The sequence below is a fragment of the Emydura macquarii genome, unplaced genomic scaffold (genome assembly GCF_026122565.2).
Source record: "Emydura macquarii macquarii isolate MOO-44397 ecotype Brisbane River unplaced genomic scaffold, CSIRO-AGI_Emac_v2 contig_2422, whole genome shotgun sequence".
Classification (NCBI taxonomy): Eukaryota; Metazoa; Chordata; order Testudines; family Chelidae; genus Emydura; species Emydura macquarii.
In genome coordinates, this window is record NW_027132559.1 from 33,827,718 (window position 1) to 33,841,420 (window position 13,703).

The 13,703-nt window shown below is 45.5% G+C and overlaps 1 protein-coding gene across 8 annotated transcripts in view; it reads right to left on the reverse strand.

Annotated features, from left to right (window-relative positions):
* Positions 1 to 13,703, reverse strand: part of CDK14 (cyclin dependent kinase 14) — a 464,786-nt gene that overhangs the window by 243,485 nt on the left and 207,598 nt on the right. For 7 of the 8 annotated variants that reach the window (XM_067562222.1, XM_067562224.1, XM_067562225.1 and 4 more), the window contains exon 7: positions 6,995 to 7,057. The exons of the other annotated variant lie outside the window; for it this stretch is intronic. In XM_067562222.1, coding sequence (XP_067418323.1) covers positions 6,995 to 7,057 — 63 coding nt within the window. The remainder of the gene's footprint in view (positions 1 to 6,994; positions 7,058 to 13,703) is intronic. 8 annotated transcript variants of the gene reach the window in all.

A 13,703-nucleotide genomic window follows, 5' to 3' on the forward strand; every position in this document is an offset into this window, starting at 1 on the left:
ATGGCAGTGGGTAAAGCTTCCCCTCGGGGAGGTTAAGTCCTCATCCCACCTCTTCCACCCAAGGCCCTGCCCACAATCAACTCCCACTCTGACCCTCCACCCCAGGCCCCGCCCCCTCCGGGCCCACTCACCACTGCATCCCTCTCTCCCACCCTCAGCCCTACTTCTTTCTTCCACACTCCCCTTCCCTGCTTGGCCTTCCCACAGCCTCATCCCTCCTCCCCGCTGTTGCTCACCGTGTCCCTCCTTCCCGCTCAGCCCCCCTGCTGTCGCTCACCCCCTAGGTGGAAGGGGTTGTGGGGAAGAGAGGAGGGGAACCAAGTAGGGGGAGGGACGTGACAGCGAGCAGGCTGAGCAGGGGAGGGAACAGGGTATGGGACAGAGCGGGAGTGGAATGTGTTGGGCCATGGGTGGAAGAGATGGGATGGAGAACTAATCTCCGCTAGGGAAGCTTCATCCCCAGCGCCTGGTTGTAAATCTCAGCCATCCCTTTCTAGGGGTGGGGGCCATTGACTGTTCTACCCTAGAATTGCTGTCAAAGAGCCTGATATGAGGTATAGTGGTGATCACATTAAAATAAATCAGATTCTTTCCTTTTTTTTCTTTTGAAATCATTTTATTCCCACTCTCTCACACACACACACACACACACACACACACACACACACACACACACACACACACACCCCTTTTGAATATTCCATGGGAAGATCTTTCCTTTTTTACATGCACTCATCTATTTCCCTCTCCTATCTCCCACCCTCCTTTTAAAAAGCCAAATGCTAGAGTAAAATTTTCAGCATGATAAGTGGGGATTTAAACATTTCCACAGCAGCAGAACAATGGGAACAGTGTCAAAGCAGAAGACCAGTTCAAGAAATATTACCTTGGTGGTCTGTACATGTGAGACACACTTTGCATATCTGATTAGCTTCTGTTTTATGCTAAAATAATATGGCTGACTTCCCAGAAAGTAGCTGAATTGAAATCTCAGAAGATTTCTCTTTTTTCCCCCCTTCATTAAGTCCAAATAAAAATATCCATCTTTGGATGCATATTGTGTGATACTTAATATCTAACTTCCTATAAACAAATAAACAAGAGAAAATCAAGTTATATCTTAAAACTACTTAATAAAAATGAGAGAATTCAAATTTTCTGTACTGCATTTATTTTTGAAAAGCAGTGTGAACAAAATATTCAAATGCTATAAATAAATATAGCATTGATTAGTCAATGAAGCTGTACTGATTCACATTAGCTGAGGATCTGTCCCTGACAGTTTAAAATACTTCAGTCAAGATTTCGGGGGAGGGGTTTGGGCATTATTTTCTTGTGTTCAAAGGAAGCAAGCAAAGTGTGTTCTACCACATTAAAAGAGGAGGTTACTTTCTGTAACTAGAGGTTCTTCAAGATGCGTGGTACCTATTTGGATTCCAGACATGGGTGCGCATGCGCACCATGTGCCAGAGCCAGAATTGTTTGTAGTAGTGTCCGTGGACCCGCACGGGTGTCATGCAGTCAGCTACATGGTGCATCAGAGACTTTAAGATGCCTTGTGGGTCAACACCACTCCAGGTCCCTCTTGCCAGTAAGCCAATGGAGCCCACAGCAGAAGGGATGGAAGGTATTGGAATCCAAATAGGGACCACACATCTCAAAGAACCTCCAGTTACAGTAAGTAACCTCCTCCTCTTCTTAAAGTGAAAGTCCCTATATGGATTCCAGAAGTAGGTGAGCAGCGAGTAGTGCTCATCATGAAGGTGGATGCAAAGATGCTCAGAAGTTACAGTCTGTAGGGTGGCACGGCTAACTGCTGCATCTGCCACTGCTGCTGGGACGACAGTGTAGTAAGCGATAAAGGTGTGGTCAGAGGACCTGTGGCTGCTTACAAATGTCCTGCCACGGTACATCCATGAGGAAGGCCGATGTGATGGCATATGCCCGCATGGAGGCGGAGGAAAGTGAGAGAGGGCATAGCAATCTTCAGTGCAATGGGAGATTCATTTAGAGAGGCATTGGGAGGAGAGGGCCTGGGCCCAGCAGCGCTCTGCGATAGCGAGGAAGCATCTGGGAGAAGCATGAAAGGCACAGGTGCGTGGAGATAGAAGACCCGTGCCTGGCAGACATCAAGAGAATGCAGTGTTTTCACTCTGGAGGAGGTGTGCAATTTGGGGTAGAAGATCAGAAGGTGAATGCATTGGTTGAGGTGGAACAGAGAGGCCACACTGGGGAGAAATTTGGAGCACAAGCACAAGGAGACTTTGTCTTTGAGGAAGATAGTGAAGAGAAGGTGTGTCATCATGGTTGCCATCTCACGGTGATGGCCACCAAGAAGATCACCTTCATAAAGAGATGGACGAGAGAGCAGGTCATAAGAGGTCTGAAGGGCAAACAGTGAGGGCAGAGAGGACGAGATTCAGATCCCAAGAGAAGGTGGGTTTCTGAAGGGACAGGAAGAGGTTGAGAAGGCCTTGAAAGAAGCAGGCAGTGGTTGGGTGAGTGAAGATGGAGGAATTGTCCACAGGGGGAGGAAGGCACTGAGCACTACCAGGAGGATTCAGAGGGAGGAGTGAGCGAGGGCTTACAGCTTAAGGTGCAGAAAATAGTCCAGGAGGATGGGAATGGAGATGGAGTCCAGAGGGTAGTGGTGGCGAGGGCACAGGCAGTGAAGCATCAATATTTTCCTTGAGATCAGGCTCTGATAGACGGCCATCTCCTGTGCGTGAGGATGTCATATACGGGCATGGAGCATGCCCTGTCTACGTGCGACCCGCATCCAAATATCAAGCCATAAGGTAGAGTGGGCCCGGATTGGGGTGCCACAAGCAGCCTTGCACCTATGTGAGGAGATCTAGGAGGGTGGGAAGGTGGATCAGGATGCAAGCAAGGATATGGAGAAGATAGCTGAACCAATATTGATGAGGCCAGGAGGGGGCTATCAGAGTGACTGTTGTGTGATCCTGCTGCACTTTGCACAGGACTTGCGGAAGCAGGGGAAGGGGCAGGAAGGCATAGCAGAGTTCGGTGGTCCGGGGCAGGAGAAGGGTGTCGCCCTGTGAGCCCAGTCCGAGGGCTCCTCTGGAGCAGAAGAGAGGAAGCTTATGGTTCTCGGCAGTCGCAAAGAGGTCACAGCATGGTGTGCCCCACTGGCGAAGAACTGGCTGAAGCATGGTGTCATGGAGCTACCACTCATGATTCACAATGAAGGACCTGCTGAACGTGTCCACCAGGGAGTTGCTGATGCCCAGGAGACGCATGGTGTGGAGGGTGACTCCGTGCATGAGGCACCAGTTCCAGAGGTGAATGGCCTCTGCGCAAAGGAAGGGGGACCAGGCACTGCCCTGCTTGTTGATATACAGAACTGCTGTGATGATGTTGGACAGCAGTTGAATGTGCTGGGAGCTGATGAAGGTCAGAAATGCCCAAACAGGCAACACGGGCAGCCCACAATTCTAGTATGTTGATGTGCATCTGCACTTCTCACAGTGTCCAGAGGCCCTGTGCCACATGTTCCTGCATATGAGCACCCCACCCAGTGATGGAGGCATGTGTGGTGAGAGTGGTGTGGAGAGTGGGAAGAGTGAATGGGGTGCCAACCAACACGTTGGATGGGTTGGTCCACCACGTGAAGGAAGCCAGGACAGCAGGGGAGAGCATGACCAAGTGGTCTGATTATGGCTTGTAGATCAACCGGAGCCACAGTTGGAGGCAGCACATGTGCAGGCGGGCATGAGGTATTACAGAGGTACAGGCCACTATGTGGCCAAGGAGAGAAAGGCACTGGCAGATACATGTACACAGATTGAGATGTAGCTGCACGATGAGAGAGATGAGGGTGGTAAAAAGTCTGTCGGGAGAAAGGTTTGGCCCATGGGAGGGTTCAGATGCTCCCTGATGAATGTGAGTATATGGGTGGGGATGAGAACTGACTTGTCCTCATTGATACAGATACCCAGACTAGAGAGGAGGGTGCGAAGGATTTGGATAGTGGAGAGGAGACAGGTGCATGATGACATAGTGAGGAGCCAGTTGTCCAGGTAAAGAAACACCGAGTGGGTGAGACAGTGTACGTGTCCCACCATGAAACAGAGGAACTTCTGACACGTTTGGTGGATGTTAACATGTAAATAGGCATCCTTCATATCAAGAGCCGCAAACCAGACCCCCAGGGGAGAGGGACGGGAGAATGAAAGGGATTGTGACCATCTGAAACCGGAATTTGCATATTAATTTGTTCAGCGACCATAGAAACAGAATGGGGCAATGGGCATTCCCCTTTTTTGGCACAAGGAAATAAGGGAAACAGAATCCAGGGCAATGGTAATGGTGAGGGATACATTCTATGGCTCCCTTCTGGAAGAGGGTGTCTGCTTTCTCTCGGAGGTGGTCATGGTGGGAAGGATCTCTGCAGTCACTAAGGGAAGGGTGATGACGGGAGAATGAGAGGAACTCTATCAAGTACCACTGGTGGATGATGTCCAGAACCCACTCAAGCAACTGCAGTGGCACAGGAATCCTTGAAGGAGTGGAGGAATTTGTCCATCTTGTTGCTAAAGAATTTTGGTTGTTAAAGAGAAGGTCCTCAAAAGTGGTCCAGACCTCCTTAGGGAAGCCAGAGGATTGTATCCAGCAATCATGATGGAGCATGACACTGGTTGCTAGAGCGTGGGACGTGGTCTCAGAAGCATCGACTGTGGCTTGGAGGGCAACCTTGGCGATGAGCTTGCCCTTATCCAGCAGTGTCTGGAAATCTTGAGGTTTCTCCACTGGGAGGAAGGCCTGGAACTCCATTAGCTTCAAGTAGGAAAGGAAATCATATTTGGCCAAGATGGCCTGGTAATTGGCAATACGGAACTGGAGGCCCGCAAAGGAATAAACTTTGTGCCCCAAAGATTCAATTTCTTCACCGCCAGGTTCGGGGGTGGCCTTGAGGAGTTACTGTTGAGCGCATTTGGTCGCCACATGGATCATGAGTGCGTTGGGGAGGTTGATGGGTTAACAGGAAGTCTATACCTTAGATGGGATGCACTAATGATGCTTAGTGCACTTCGGAGTAGGGGCACAGGAAGCTGGAGTGTGCCAGACCACCTGGGCCAGTTGGAGGATGGCCTCGTGGATATGGAGGACCCCACTAGTTGCAGAATATCCACGAACTGGGTTTTGCACATCCTGGACTTCCTCCAGAAGGTTGAGAGACACACCACTCATGAAAGCTAGTACCATGATCTGCTATGGTCCTCCGGAGGGGAGAGGGAAGGCGGAATGAGCGCATTGTCTAGGGACAACGAGGCCCCAGTGGGGCATGGCAGTGCCAATGGTATGGGAACGTCCTGCAGTTCGTCATAATGAGAAGGGTGTGGTGTGGGCAGGGGATGACCAGAAAGATGGCAGAGGCAGCACCCCATGGTCCCAAGCAGGCCAATAAGGCCAAGCATACGGGTCACCAGGCATCAGCAGCCCCTTGGGACGACGGAACTATGCATCAGCAGAAGGTCTGTACATGGGTGGGTAGGGCAGCTATTGCTGATAATCCAGACTGTAGGTGTGTGCAGGTGAGAATAAGAAGTCCAGCTCAGAAAACCACTCAGAATCCGAAGATGGGGCCAGCGATCCCAGTGGTGCAAAGTGAGGTGGAGCAGGGAGCTGTTCAAGGAGGAGTAGGATAGGTTCATCCACCAAAGATGGAAGCCTCAAGATATCCAGGGAACCTGAGCATTGGGAGAAACCAGCGTATGGTAGCATCAGCTCCAGCAGAGAGGCAGCCCGGGATACATGGAATTGGGCATAAGAGTCCGGAGGGGCCTAGTGGCATTGATGGTGCTGGTAGTGAGAGGCAGCAGATCTGTGGCAGTGGTCGGATGTGGAGTCTGCAGCTGCCGGTGGTACTTCATGGTTCCACGGAGGTGAAAGCCTCCGTGTGGGGGTTTCACAGGAGGTGAAGTGGCTGAGTTGACATGCAACTTCTCACCTGCCCTGGCATGGCTCAGGTAGGCAATGCTGCATTTAGGAGCGGTCCATGTCGGGGAGCTTCCCTTATGCCCATGGACATGCTTCTTATGTGCACAGTGGGACTTCTGTTGTTGTGGTGGTGCCACAAGCACCAGTGTTTGGGAGAGAGCCAGGGGTCACTCACCTGTGGTGACGGTCACCACTCCAGCAGCTGTCAGTCCCAGATCCGATTGTGCACATAGCCTCCTCCATTAGATGTTTGTGGAGGCAAAGTTCTCTGGCTTCCTGAGTGCAAGGCAAGAAAGAGCAGTAGATGTAGCAGTGGGTGACGATGTGGGCTTTGCCGAGGCAATATAGGCAGTGTTGGTGCTTGTCGCTTACAGAGAAGGCGTGCGGGCATGAAGCACAGTTTTTGAAGCCAGCTTACCAGGCCTTGGCATAGTCCCCAGGAGTTCAGTGGGGAGAGGCACCCCATGAAGGAAAGAAGTCCAACTAGGTAACTATATACAACTAAAAGGCTACATACAAAAAAGCAGGAACAGACAAGAGTTCTCTTAGCAAGCTAAGAGCACCAAGGAACAGGAATTCCAACTCTGGCCACGTGGCAGTGAGAGGGAACTGCAGTGGCATCAACCTGCACAGCCTCTTAAAGTCTCAGACGCACCATGAGGTCAACGCACCACACACGTGCAGGTCAATGTACACTACTACAGACAGTTGGCTCCAGCGTATGGTGCACATGCACACCCACACCTGGAATCCATATAGGGGTCATCACTCAAATAACAATATTTACATATTAATTTTGGCTCACCATCTATTTACACTGTTCCCATTGTTCTTCTGTTGTGGGATTGTCTAAATTAGAATTGTATTTTCATTTTAAAAAAGAAAAATGCAACACCAATACAATTAATTCAGATTGCCACTAATTTTCCTTTATCTAGTAAGGAGAAAAGCTTCTGTGAAATATTTCACTCTACCTTCAACACAAGTTTTCTTATTACTATACTCTGCCTGAAAGTGTTCTTTTAACTCTTACCTTCACATTGTCTGGATGAAGTCCTCCAGGATGTTTGTCCATGTACTGACATAAATCAGTGTGCTGGAAAAAAGTCAAAGGGGAAAAACTGTATTAATATCCCCATGACCACAACAGATCAATATTCTTCCACTTCAAAGTCACTGTTTTCTCTGGACAGAGCAAATGGAAATAGAAAACATTTTCTCAGTTATACCATGTTGTCTTTACCTTCAGGCTCCATGCTTATTAAGCACCTCTGTAACTTGACTCGTAAGACAATTTATAAGAACTAAATTGTATCTAGTTTCTTTCTCCTCTTTCCTGTACATGGACAATTTATTAATTTAAATCTCAATCTAGCATACACAACATGTCAACTCTTAATTTATAAGAATCCATATTATCATCAATGCCCTATAGGTAACATCGGGGGTAGGGAAATCATAAAAGAAAAACATCACAAAACAAATCCTGCTTACATTATTTATATAACACACCTTTGGAATCAATGTTTCATGTAAGTAAACCAAGCAGGATTCTGGCCCATGATTATTTATAAAAATAATTCTTTAAATAGCTTTAGAACAGATTGCTGAATGTTGTTCTGTACCAAAAAAAAGATATGATGAAACATGTCAATGCACATGTGTGCTTATGCATAGACAATTAGATGTCAGAAGTAGCTTCATAGTGAAGATTGTGTTGAGATTTGCACTTAAAGCAGGAATAAAATCAGTTTCTCACTTTAATGATTTAATGTAGTCTCTGAATTTTACTACAGTAACACTCCAGAAGACAACTGAGACACATCTACATATACATTCTTGGTAAACATTTATTAACTTTTGCATAGGAAACATTTGAAAATGCTTCCTTTTTTAAATTTCCCCGTTTTCACCCCCTCACATTTCTTTTGGCTCCTGCCAGCACACAATTTTTTTCAAGTAAGGTGGTATTTTGATTCTCTGCTCGATACCCACAATGTAACTTCTGAAATTACAGTCAGGACTGAAAGAAAAAACATTAATTGGAATAACCGCCAACAAACTGAAGCTGACTTTCCATTCAGGACTGCATATGGGAGAAAAAAAATCATTCCTGCACAAGATAATTGTCAATACACACATTGCATGCAGGGACAGGCAAGCTGTGTGTAAGGAGTGATCAAAATAAGAGTCTTTGACAGAAGCTTTCTTTCTTCTCCAAGCCAGAGTGGTTTCTTGAGCCTCATTTTGCTACCCATTCAATCCCAGAAACTTTTCTTATATGTTCATTCAGAAGCCTACCATTTACCTATCCAGTAAAATTTCCTCCAGATAGGATTCAAATTAATATCAGTAAATAACCACTCTATTTTGTGGCCTTTTTGTGTCTACATCCACGCTTTATTCTCATAATCCTTCTCTATCACAAGTGTGCCAGCATTAGAAAATTAATGTGGGACTAAATCAATTTGCTCAAAGTAGTTTAAATATAAATATATCATTTAAAACATTATTTCTTAAATGAGGGTAAAAGATGCATATATTCAGTTGGCTGTGCATTAGCATGTTTATTTAAGAAACTCTGCTGCAGTCTAAAGACAGCAAATATTCTGTGTGCAGTGGAAATTTCTAGGCACCAAAAAGTTGTGTGTGTATATATCACAGGGAAAGCAAAGAGGAACCCATTCAAATAGTCATGAAGATAAGCAAAGGAAGCAATTTCCTCACAAACACAGTCTATGAAGAGTAACATTTATTGGTTTAATTTATAGTTAACACATCAGTGAAGTACTTTAACCAAGAAAATAAAAACTTAGTTCATGCATTTACTTTCCTCGTCAGTGTTAATGTGAGGTAGTTAAATTGTATTTTGCACAGAGGTTTATACTTTAAACATGATCCTTTTACTTTAATTTTTTTCTCGCTCTAAAAACCACTTCAGTACTGGTTCCTCCATCTTTCTCTCCAAATCATCTGGGACTACAGCAAGAACTAGCCAATCACTCTTAACAATTCATCACTACATTGCACACTCAAGATTCTGTTTCACTGATTGATTATTATGCTTCTTTGATGTTGATATAAAGTCACCTTTGTCACCTTTTAGGTTGTTGAGTGATTGATACTGCTTGAGCACTAACTCTAGCACAACATATAATGCCTTTTGGCAAAACATCTGAAACCTCATTACTGCAATGATGTAAATGTTTCTTTCCAGTTGGTGTGGAACAAGTTTCTTCCTCTTGATCTCTCTCCTATTATAGCAGAAGAACGGCAGCCTCCATGAAATAAACATTTCTCTTGTTTAATGTGAATTTTTGAATAAAGACCATTTCCTTTGTTTTTGATAGAAGTCCAAGTCAAAAATATTGACAAAAACCCCACTGAATTTTGCTTGTTAGAAACACACGATAAGAGATGAGGATTGCCCTATATCATATATATCACACACATGCATGTATTTCGTAGCCCTATCACACCGCCACACATCACTGTGGATTCTCATTTTCCCAACGGGGCTGCAGTTCAGGCAACCTGGGTGTCTCCTGCAGTTCAGCCTTCCAGCCGTGGCACAGGCTGAGCAGAGAGCCCCATTGACTCCTCCACCACTCCCTGATCTCCACATCTGGCTTGCAGTCAGCCAACAGAGCAGAAAGTGTAAGGGGCCAGGGTGTAGGCTGTCTAAGCTAATGGTCATGGTGGGGCTGGTGTCACCAAGGATGGTTGGTGGTCAGAGCACAGGGATCAGAGTAATTGTAGAGCCAGGATCAAAAGACAAGAGCCAGGGTCAGAGACAGGAGATTAGAGGTAGTTACCAGAATGGAATCAGGAGGCAAGAGCCTGGGTCAGAGTCAGACGAAGGTCAAAGCCCAGAAGTCAGAAAGCCAAGTGAGATCTGGACTCACAGCAAGCTAGAAGTCAGCATGATTGCCCAGACAACTTCCTGGGGCACCCATCAGGGGTAAATAGTGAGCATAAGCCAATCAAAAGGCTGCAGGATGCTCTCAATCTGGACCGTTGGGACAATACTTTCTGCAGCACCTACTCCCCACAGCGCTCCTTAGCTGTGCGCTGTGTGGTCTCCCAGCAGTGACGTGGGAACGTCAGCTGTCCCAGACTCTGCAGACCCAGGTTCTAGTCCTGCGGATCCTTGCAGGGAGGCGGCACCAATAGCCACTCCAGTTATCCCACCCAAACCCCAGATACAGACACTCCTTAAGCTACTCCAAGAACACCCCTGTCCTTTATTCCCTAGCTCCCCAATATCTACTCCAGGCAACCCTGGAAGCCACCTAGGAACTTCTACATCAGAACCACATACATCTTTCTTTACAGAAGACCTCGAATAATTTCTCTAAGATACTAAGCACCAAAGAACCTATCAGTATCTGGGATGTAGGTCTTGATACAATTATTTCTCTTTGGTTGTAGCCAGTTCTGAGGATGATCACATTCTGAATTTATATTTCAGTAAGTACTTTGTACAGTTTCTCAGAACACAAATGACATCTATGATTGTGTTTTTAGTTACATTTCATTTGCTAATTTTCCTTTCAGATTCCAGAGCTAGAACAACTGGTAGCCCTCTGTGTTCTACAATAGTGGTTCTCTCTTTCAGGCATGAAAATTGATTGGCTGTGAAGATAAATGCAACCATTCCATGCTAGCAGCGATGCATGCTGCAGCACACAACCCAGAGCTCCAAGCTTTGCTATGAGAGCAGAACAGGCCCTCACACATTCATCTCTCCCTGTCACAATTCCAGTCACATGAAAACTTCTAATACCTGTTCACCCAAACAGTTGAAACAAAAATAAAAACAACCTCCATTTTTGGTCAAACTTTAAAAATTCGCTCTAGGATTAGTAGGATTCTAATCTATAATCTCCATCATAAATTTAGCATCCAACATCACCAGCCATGGGAAAGCAGTCTGTCCCCCACATAATGTAGAGGGATAGATGTTGTTCTGTAGGAAAAGAAAGAAGCAGGCATGTGTTACCAGTAACTGTTCTGCTCTCAAATCAGAGGCTCAGTGAATGAACACAGAATTCCATGCTTAGCACAGCCAGGATTGCTGCCAGCATGAAACTTCTGCACAGATAGTTATTTCCAAGCTGATTTTTCCCTTGGGCACATGAGTGTCTGTCCTCATGCCCAAGAGTGCACAGTGACATTGAGGAAAAGAAAAATGTGGATGTGGATGTTTTAGAGCATCAGAAGTGTCAAAATTGAGAACATCAGTGGGAGCAGCTGTGTCAAAGCAGTTCTCTGTGTTCTGTAAAACCAGTGCATTACATAAGGATGAAGGGTCTTTCTTTCATACAGTGTATCACAGTACACATTCAGTCTTAGGACCTGTGCGCTTTGCCCTCAATGAAATACTGGGTTTACATGCAGCATATTGTATTGTCGGGAAGGATCTTTGCTTTTTGCTGAACACTTTGCAGCTAGTAAAGCTAATCTCTTAGATAAAAGTCCAAAAAAATGTGATTAGTGACTTACAACTGTTTTGAAGTAAGTTTTTTCTCTGTGTTATATACCCTTTACATGCATTATTTTTAGCAAAAATTCAAAATCACGTTCACTACTGTTCTGAAGGCCCCAGTTGTACCTACTTCAATGGATAAATAATTCCCATAGCATTGAGTTTTGTATTCTTTTAGATACAAAAATGAAGTGTGCTGTTGAAGCCGTTCATTAATTACAAGTTGTATTCATTAAATAGCATCTAGAAAATTATTAGGGCCTGATCATGCAAGCCTGGAACTTGCTTTACTCCATCATCCCTAGTACTGCTTATTTGCAATCCAATTTAAGGCTTGTCTACATGGGGAAAATTTACTAGCAAACAGTATAATTATACCACTATAGTTATACCAGTATAACTTTCCTTCTGGAACAAGGATGTCCACATGAGGCGCTATAGCACTATAACTGTGGCGGTGTAACTACGGGGATAAATTTTCCTGCGTAGACAAGCCCTTAGTACTGGTTTAGCTTCTCACTCAGTCATCCTTATTCCTCCCAGCTTCAGGATTTGGACACACTACACAGGATCCGACTAGGTAGGTGCCCTTTCTGTACTGGTTTTCTTGGCTGCTACATAACAGCTCCTCATCTTTAATCCTTCTACCCTTCAAGGTACGATTCAAAGCTTGTGTGCGATGCAGGACGCTGCTTGCAGACACTCTCTCCCCCATTTCCTCTGATAGTTGTATTTTCAGAAATCATGCCAATAACCCCACCAATCTCTGGTCCTGCCACTACTCCAGGGCAGCATCTCAACAAAACTGCACTTTCTTAATAAGGCCTGGTCTATGTTAAAAATTAACAGCAGTATACCTACGTCTCTTTGGGGTCTGGAAAATCCACACCCCTGAGAGACGTAGCTGTACCAACCTAACCCCTGGTGTAGGTTGGTGGAAGAAATCTCCCCTCCTCTCGGCACAGATACTGTCCACACTGAAGCACTACAGTGGCTGCAGCCTGTAGCATGTTAAGTGTAGATATATCCTTAGGCCAATGTCTACAGTACAAAATTCTGACGCCCTAAGTTATGTCGGCATATAGCCGCCTCAGTTATTACATCGTTTCTGCGGATGCACACTCGGCTCCATGTTTCAGTGGTGTGCATCTTCACCAGGAGCTCATGCGCTCTTGTATCAATGCAGAGAGCAGTGCGCCATGAGCAGATATTCCATTGTGCAATTCGCAACCATCCAACACAGGGTCTTTTGGGAAATTTCACAATGCCTGATGGAGCCAAAACAAATCGCACAGCAGTGACTGGGAGCATGGGTCAACTTCCCATCCCATAATTTCTACCACATCCCATAATTTTATGCCTTTTCCAAATCCCACAAACCCACACTGAACCATCTCTGACAGAAACATGGAGCCTGCACAGTGCTGCACTACTCTCTTGAACATTGCAAGCACAGGACACATAGTCCTGCAGTATTTGGAGAGCCGCAAGAGGAGCTGCAGGGAACATGACAATTCCTTGGAGGCCAGATTGCTGTGGGACATAGAAAAAAATAGCTCAAGGTTGTTGGTGGCATTTCACAGAGCATCTGGAGATGGTTGAGCACTAGTTCTGGGCTTGAGAAACAAGCACCAACTGATAGGACTGCATTGGGATGATGAGCAGTGGCTGCTGAATTTTTGGATATGCAAGGCCACATTCTGGGTGGAGATGGAGCAGCTGTCTGCTGAATTTGAACAGCCAGATATGAAGGCTATTAGACAAGCTCAACACAGAGCTATATGGGTCAAAGGGCTTTGAAAGACCATTTTAATAGTAAGTCAGAGTAGCATGTGTTGCTACAGTGTGTTCCATCTGGCCTTGCCCTTTCGCAGCCCAGCATGAATCTTGCAGTGATTGCTGTGTACATAGAAATAAACATGGTCAATGCACCTAATAATATTGTTTGTGAATGATGTTATGGATTGTGAGACACAGAGCAGTAACAGAAAATTGATCGCTGTCAGACCTGCTCAGCACCAGCCAGCATATTCTGTGAACTAATAAAGATGAATTTTGTTCCAAAAAATAGAATTTTATTCTGTAATATGAACCAGGAAATTAACATTTTTTTAAAAAACTTGATCAAATTTAATAAATTAACGGAACAGAACTTATGAAGGGGAAAGAGGAGTAATTTCCATTTCAGGTACACATACACCAACCAGGGCTTTCACAGGTCAGTTTATATGAAGCTGTGACTGACTTTAAAGTC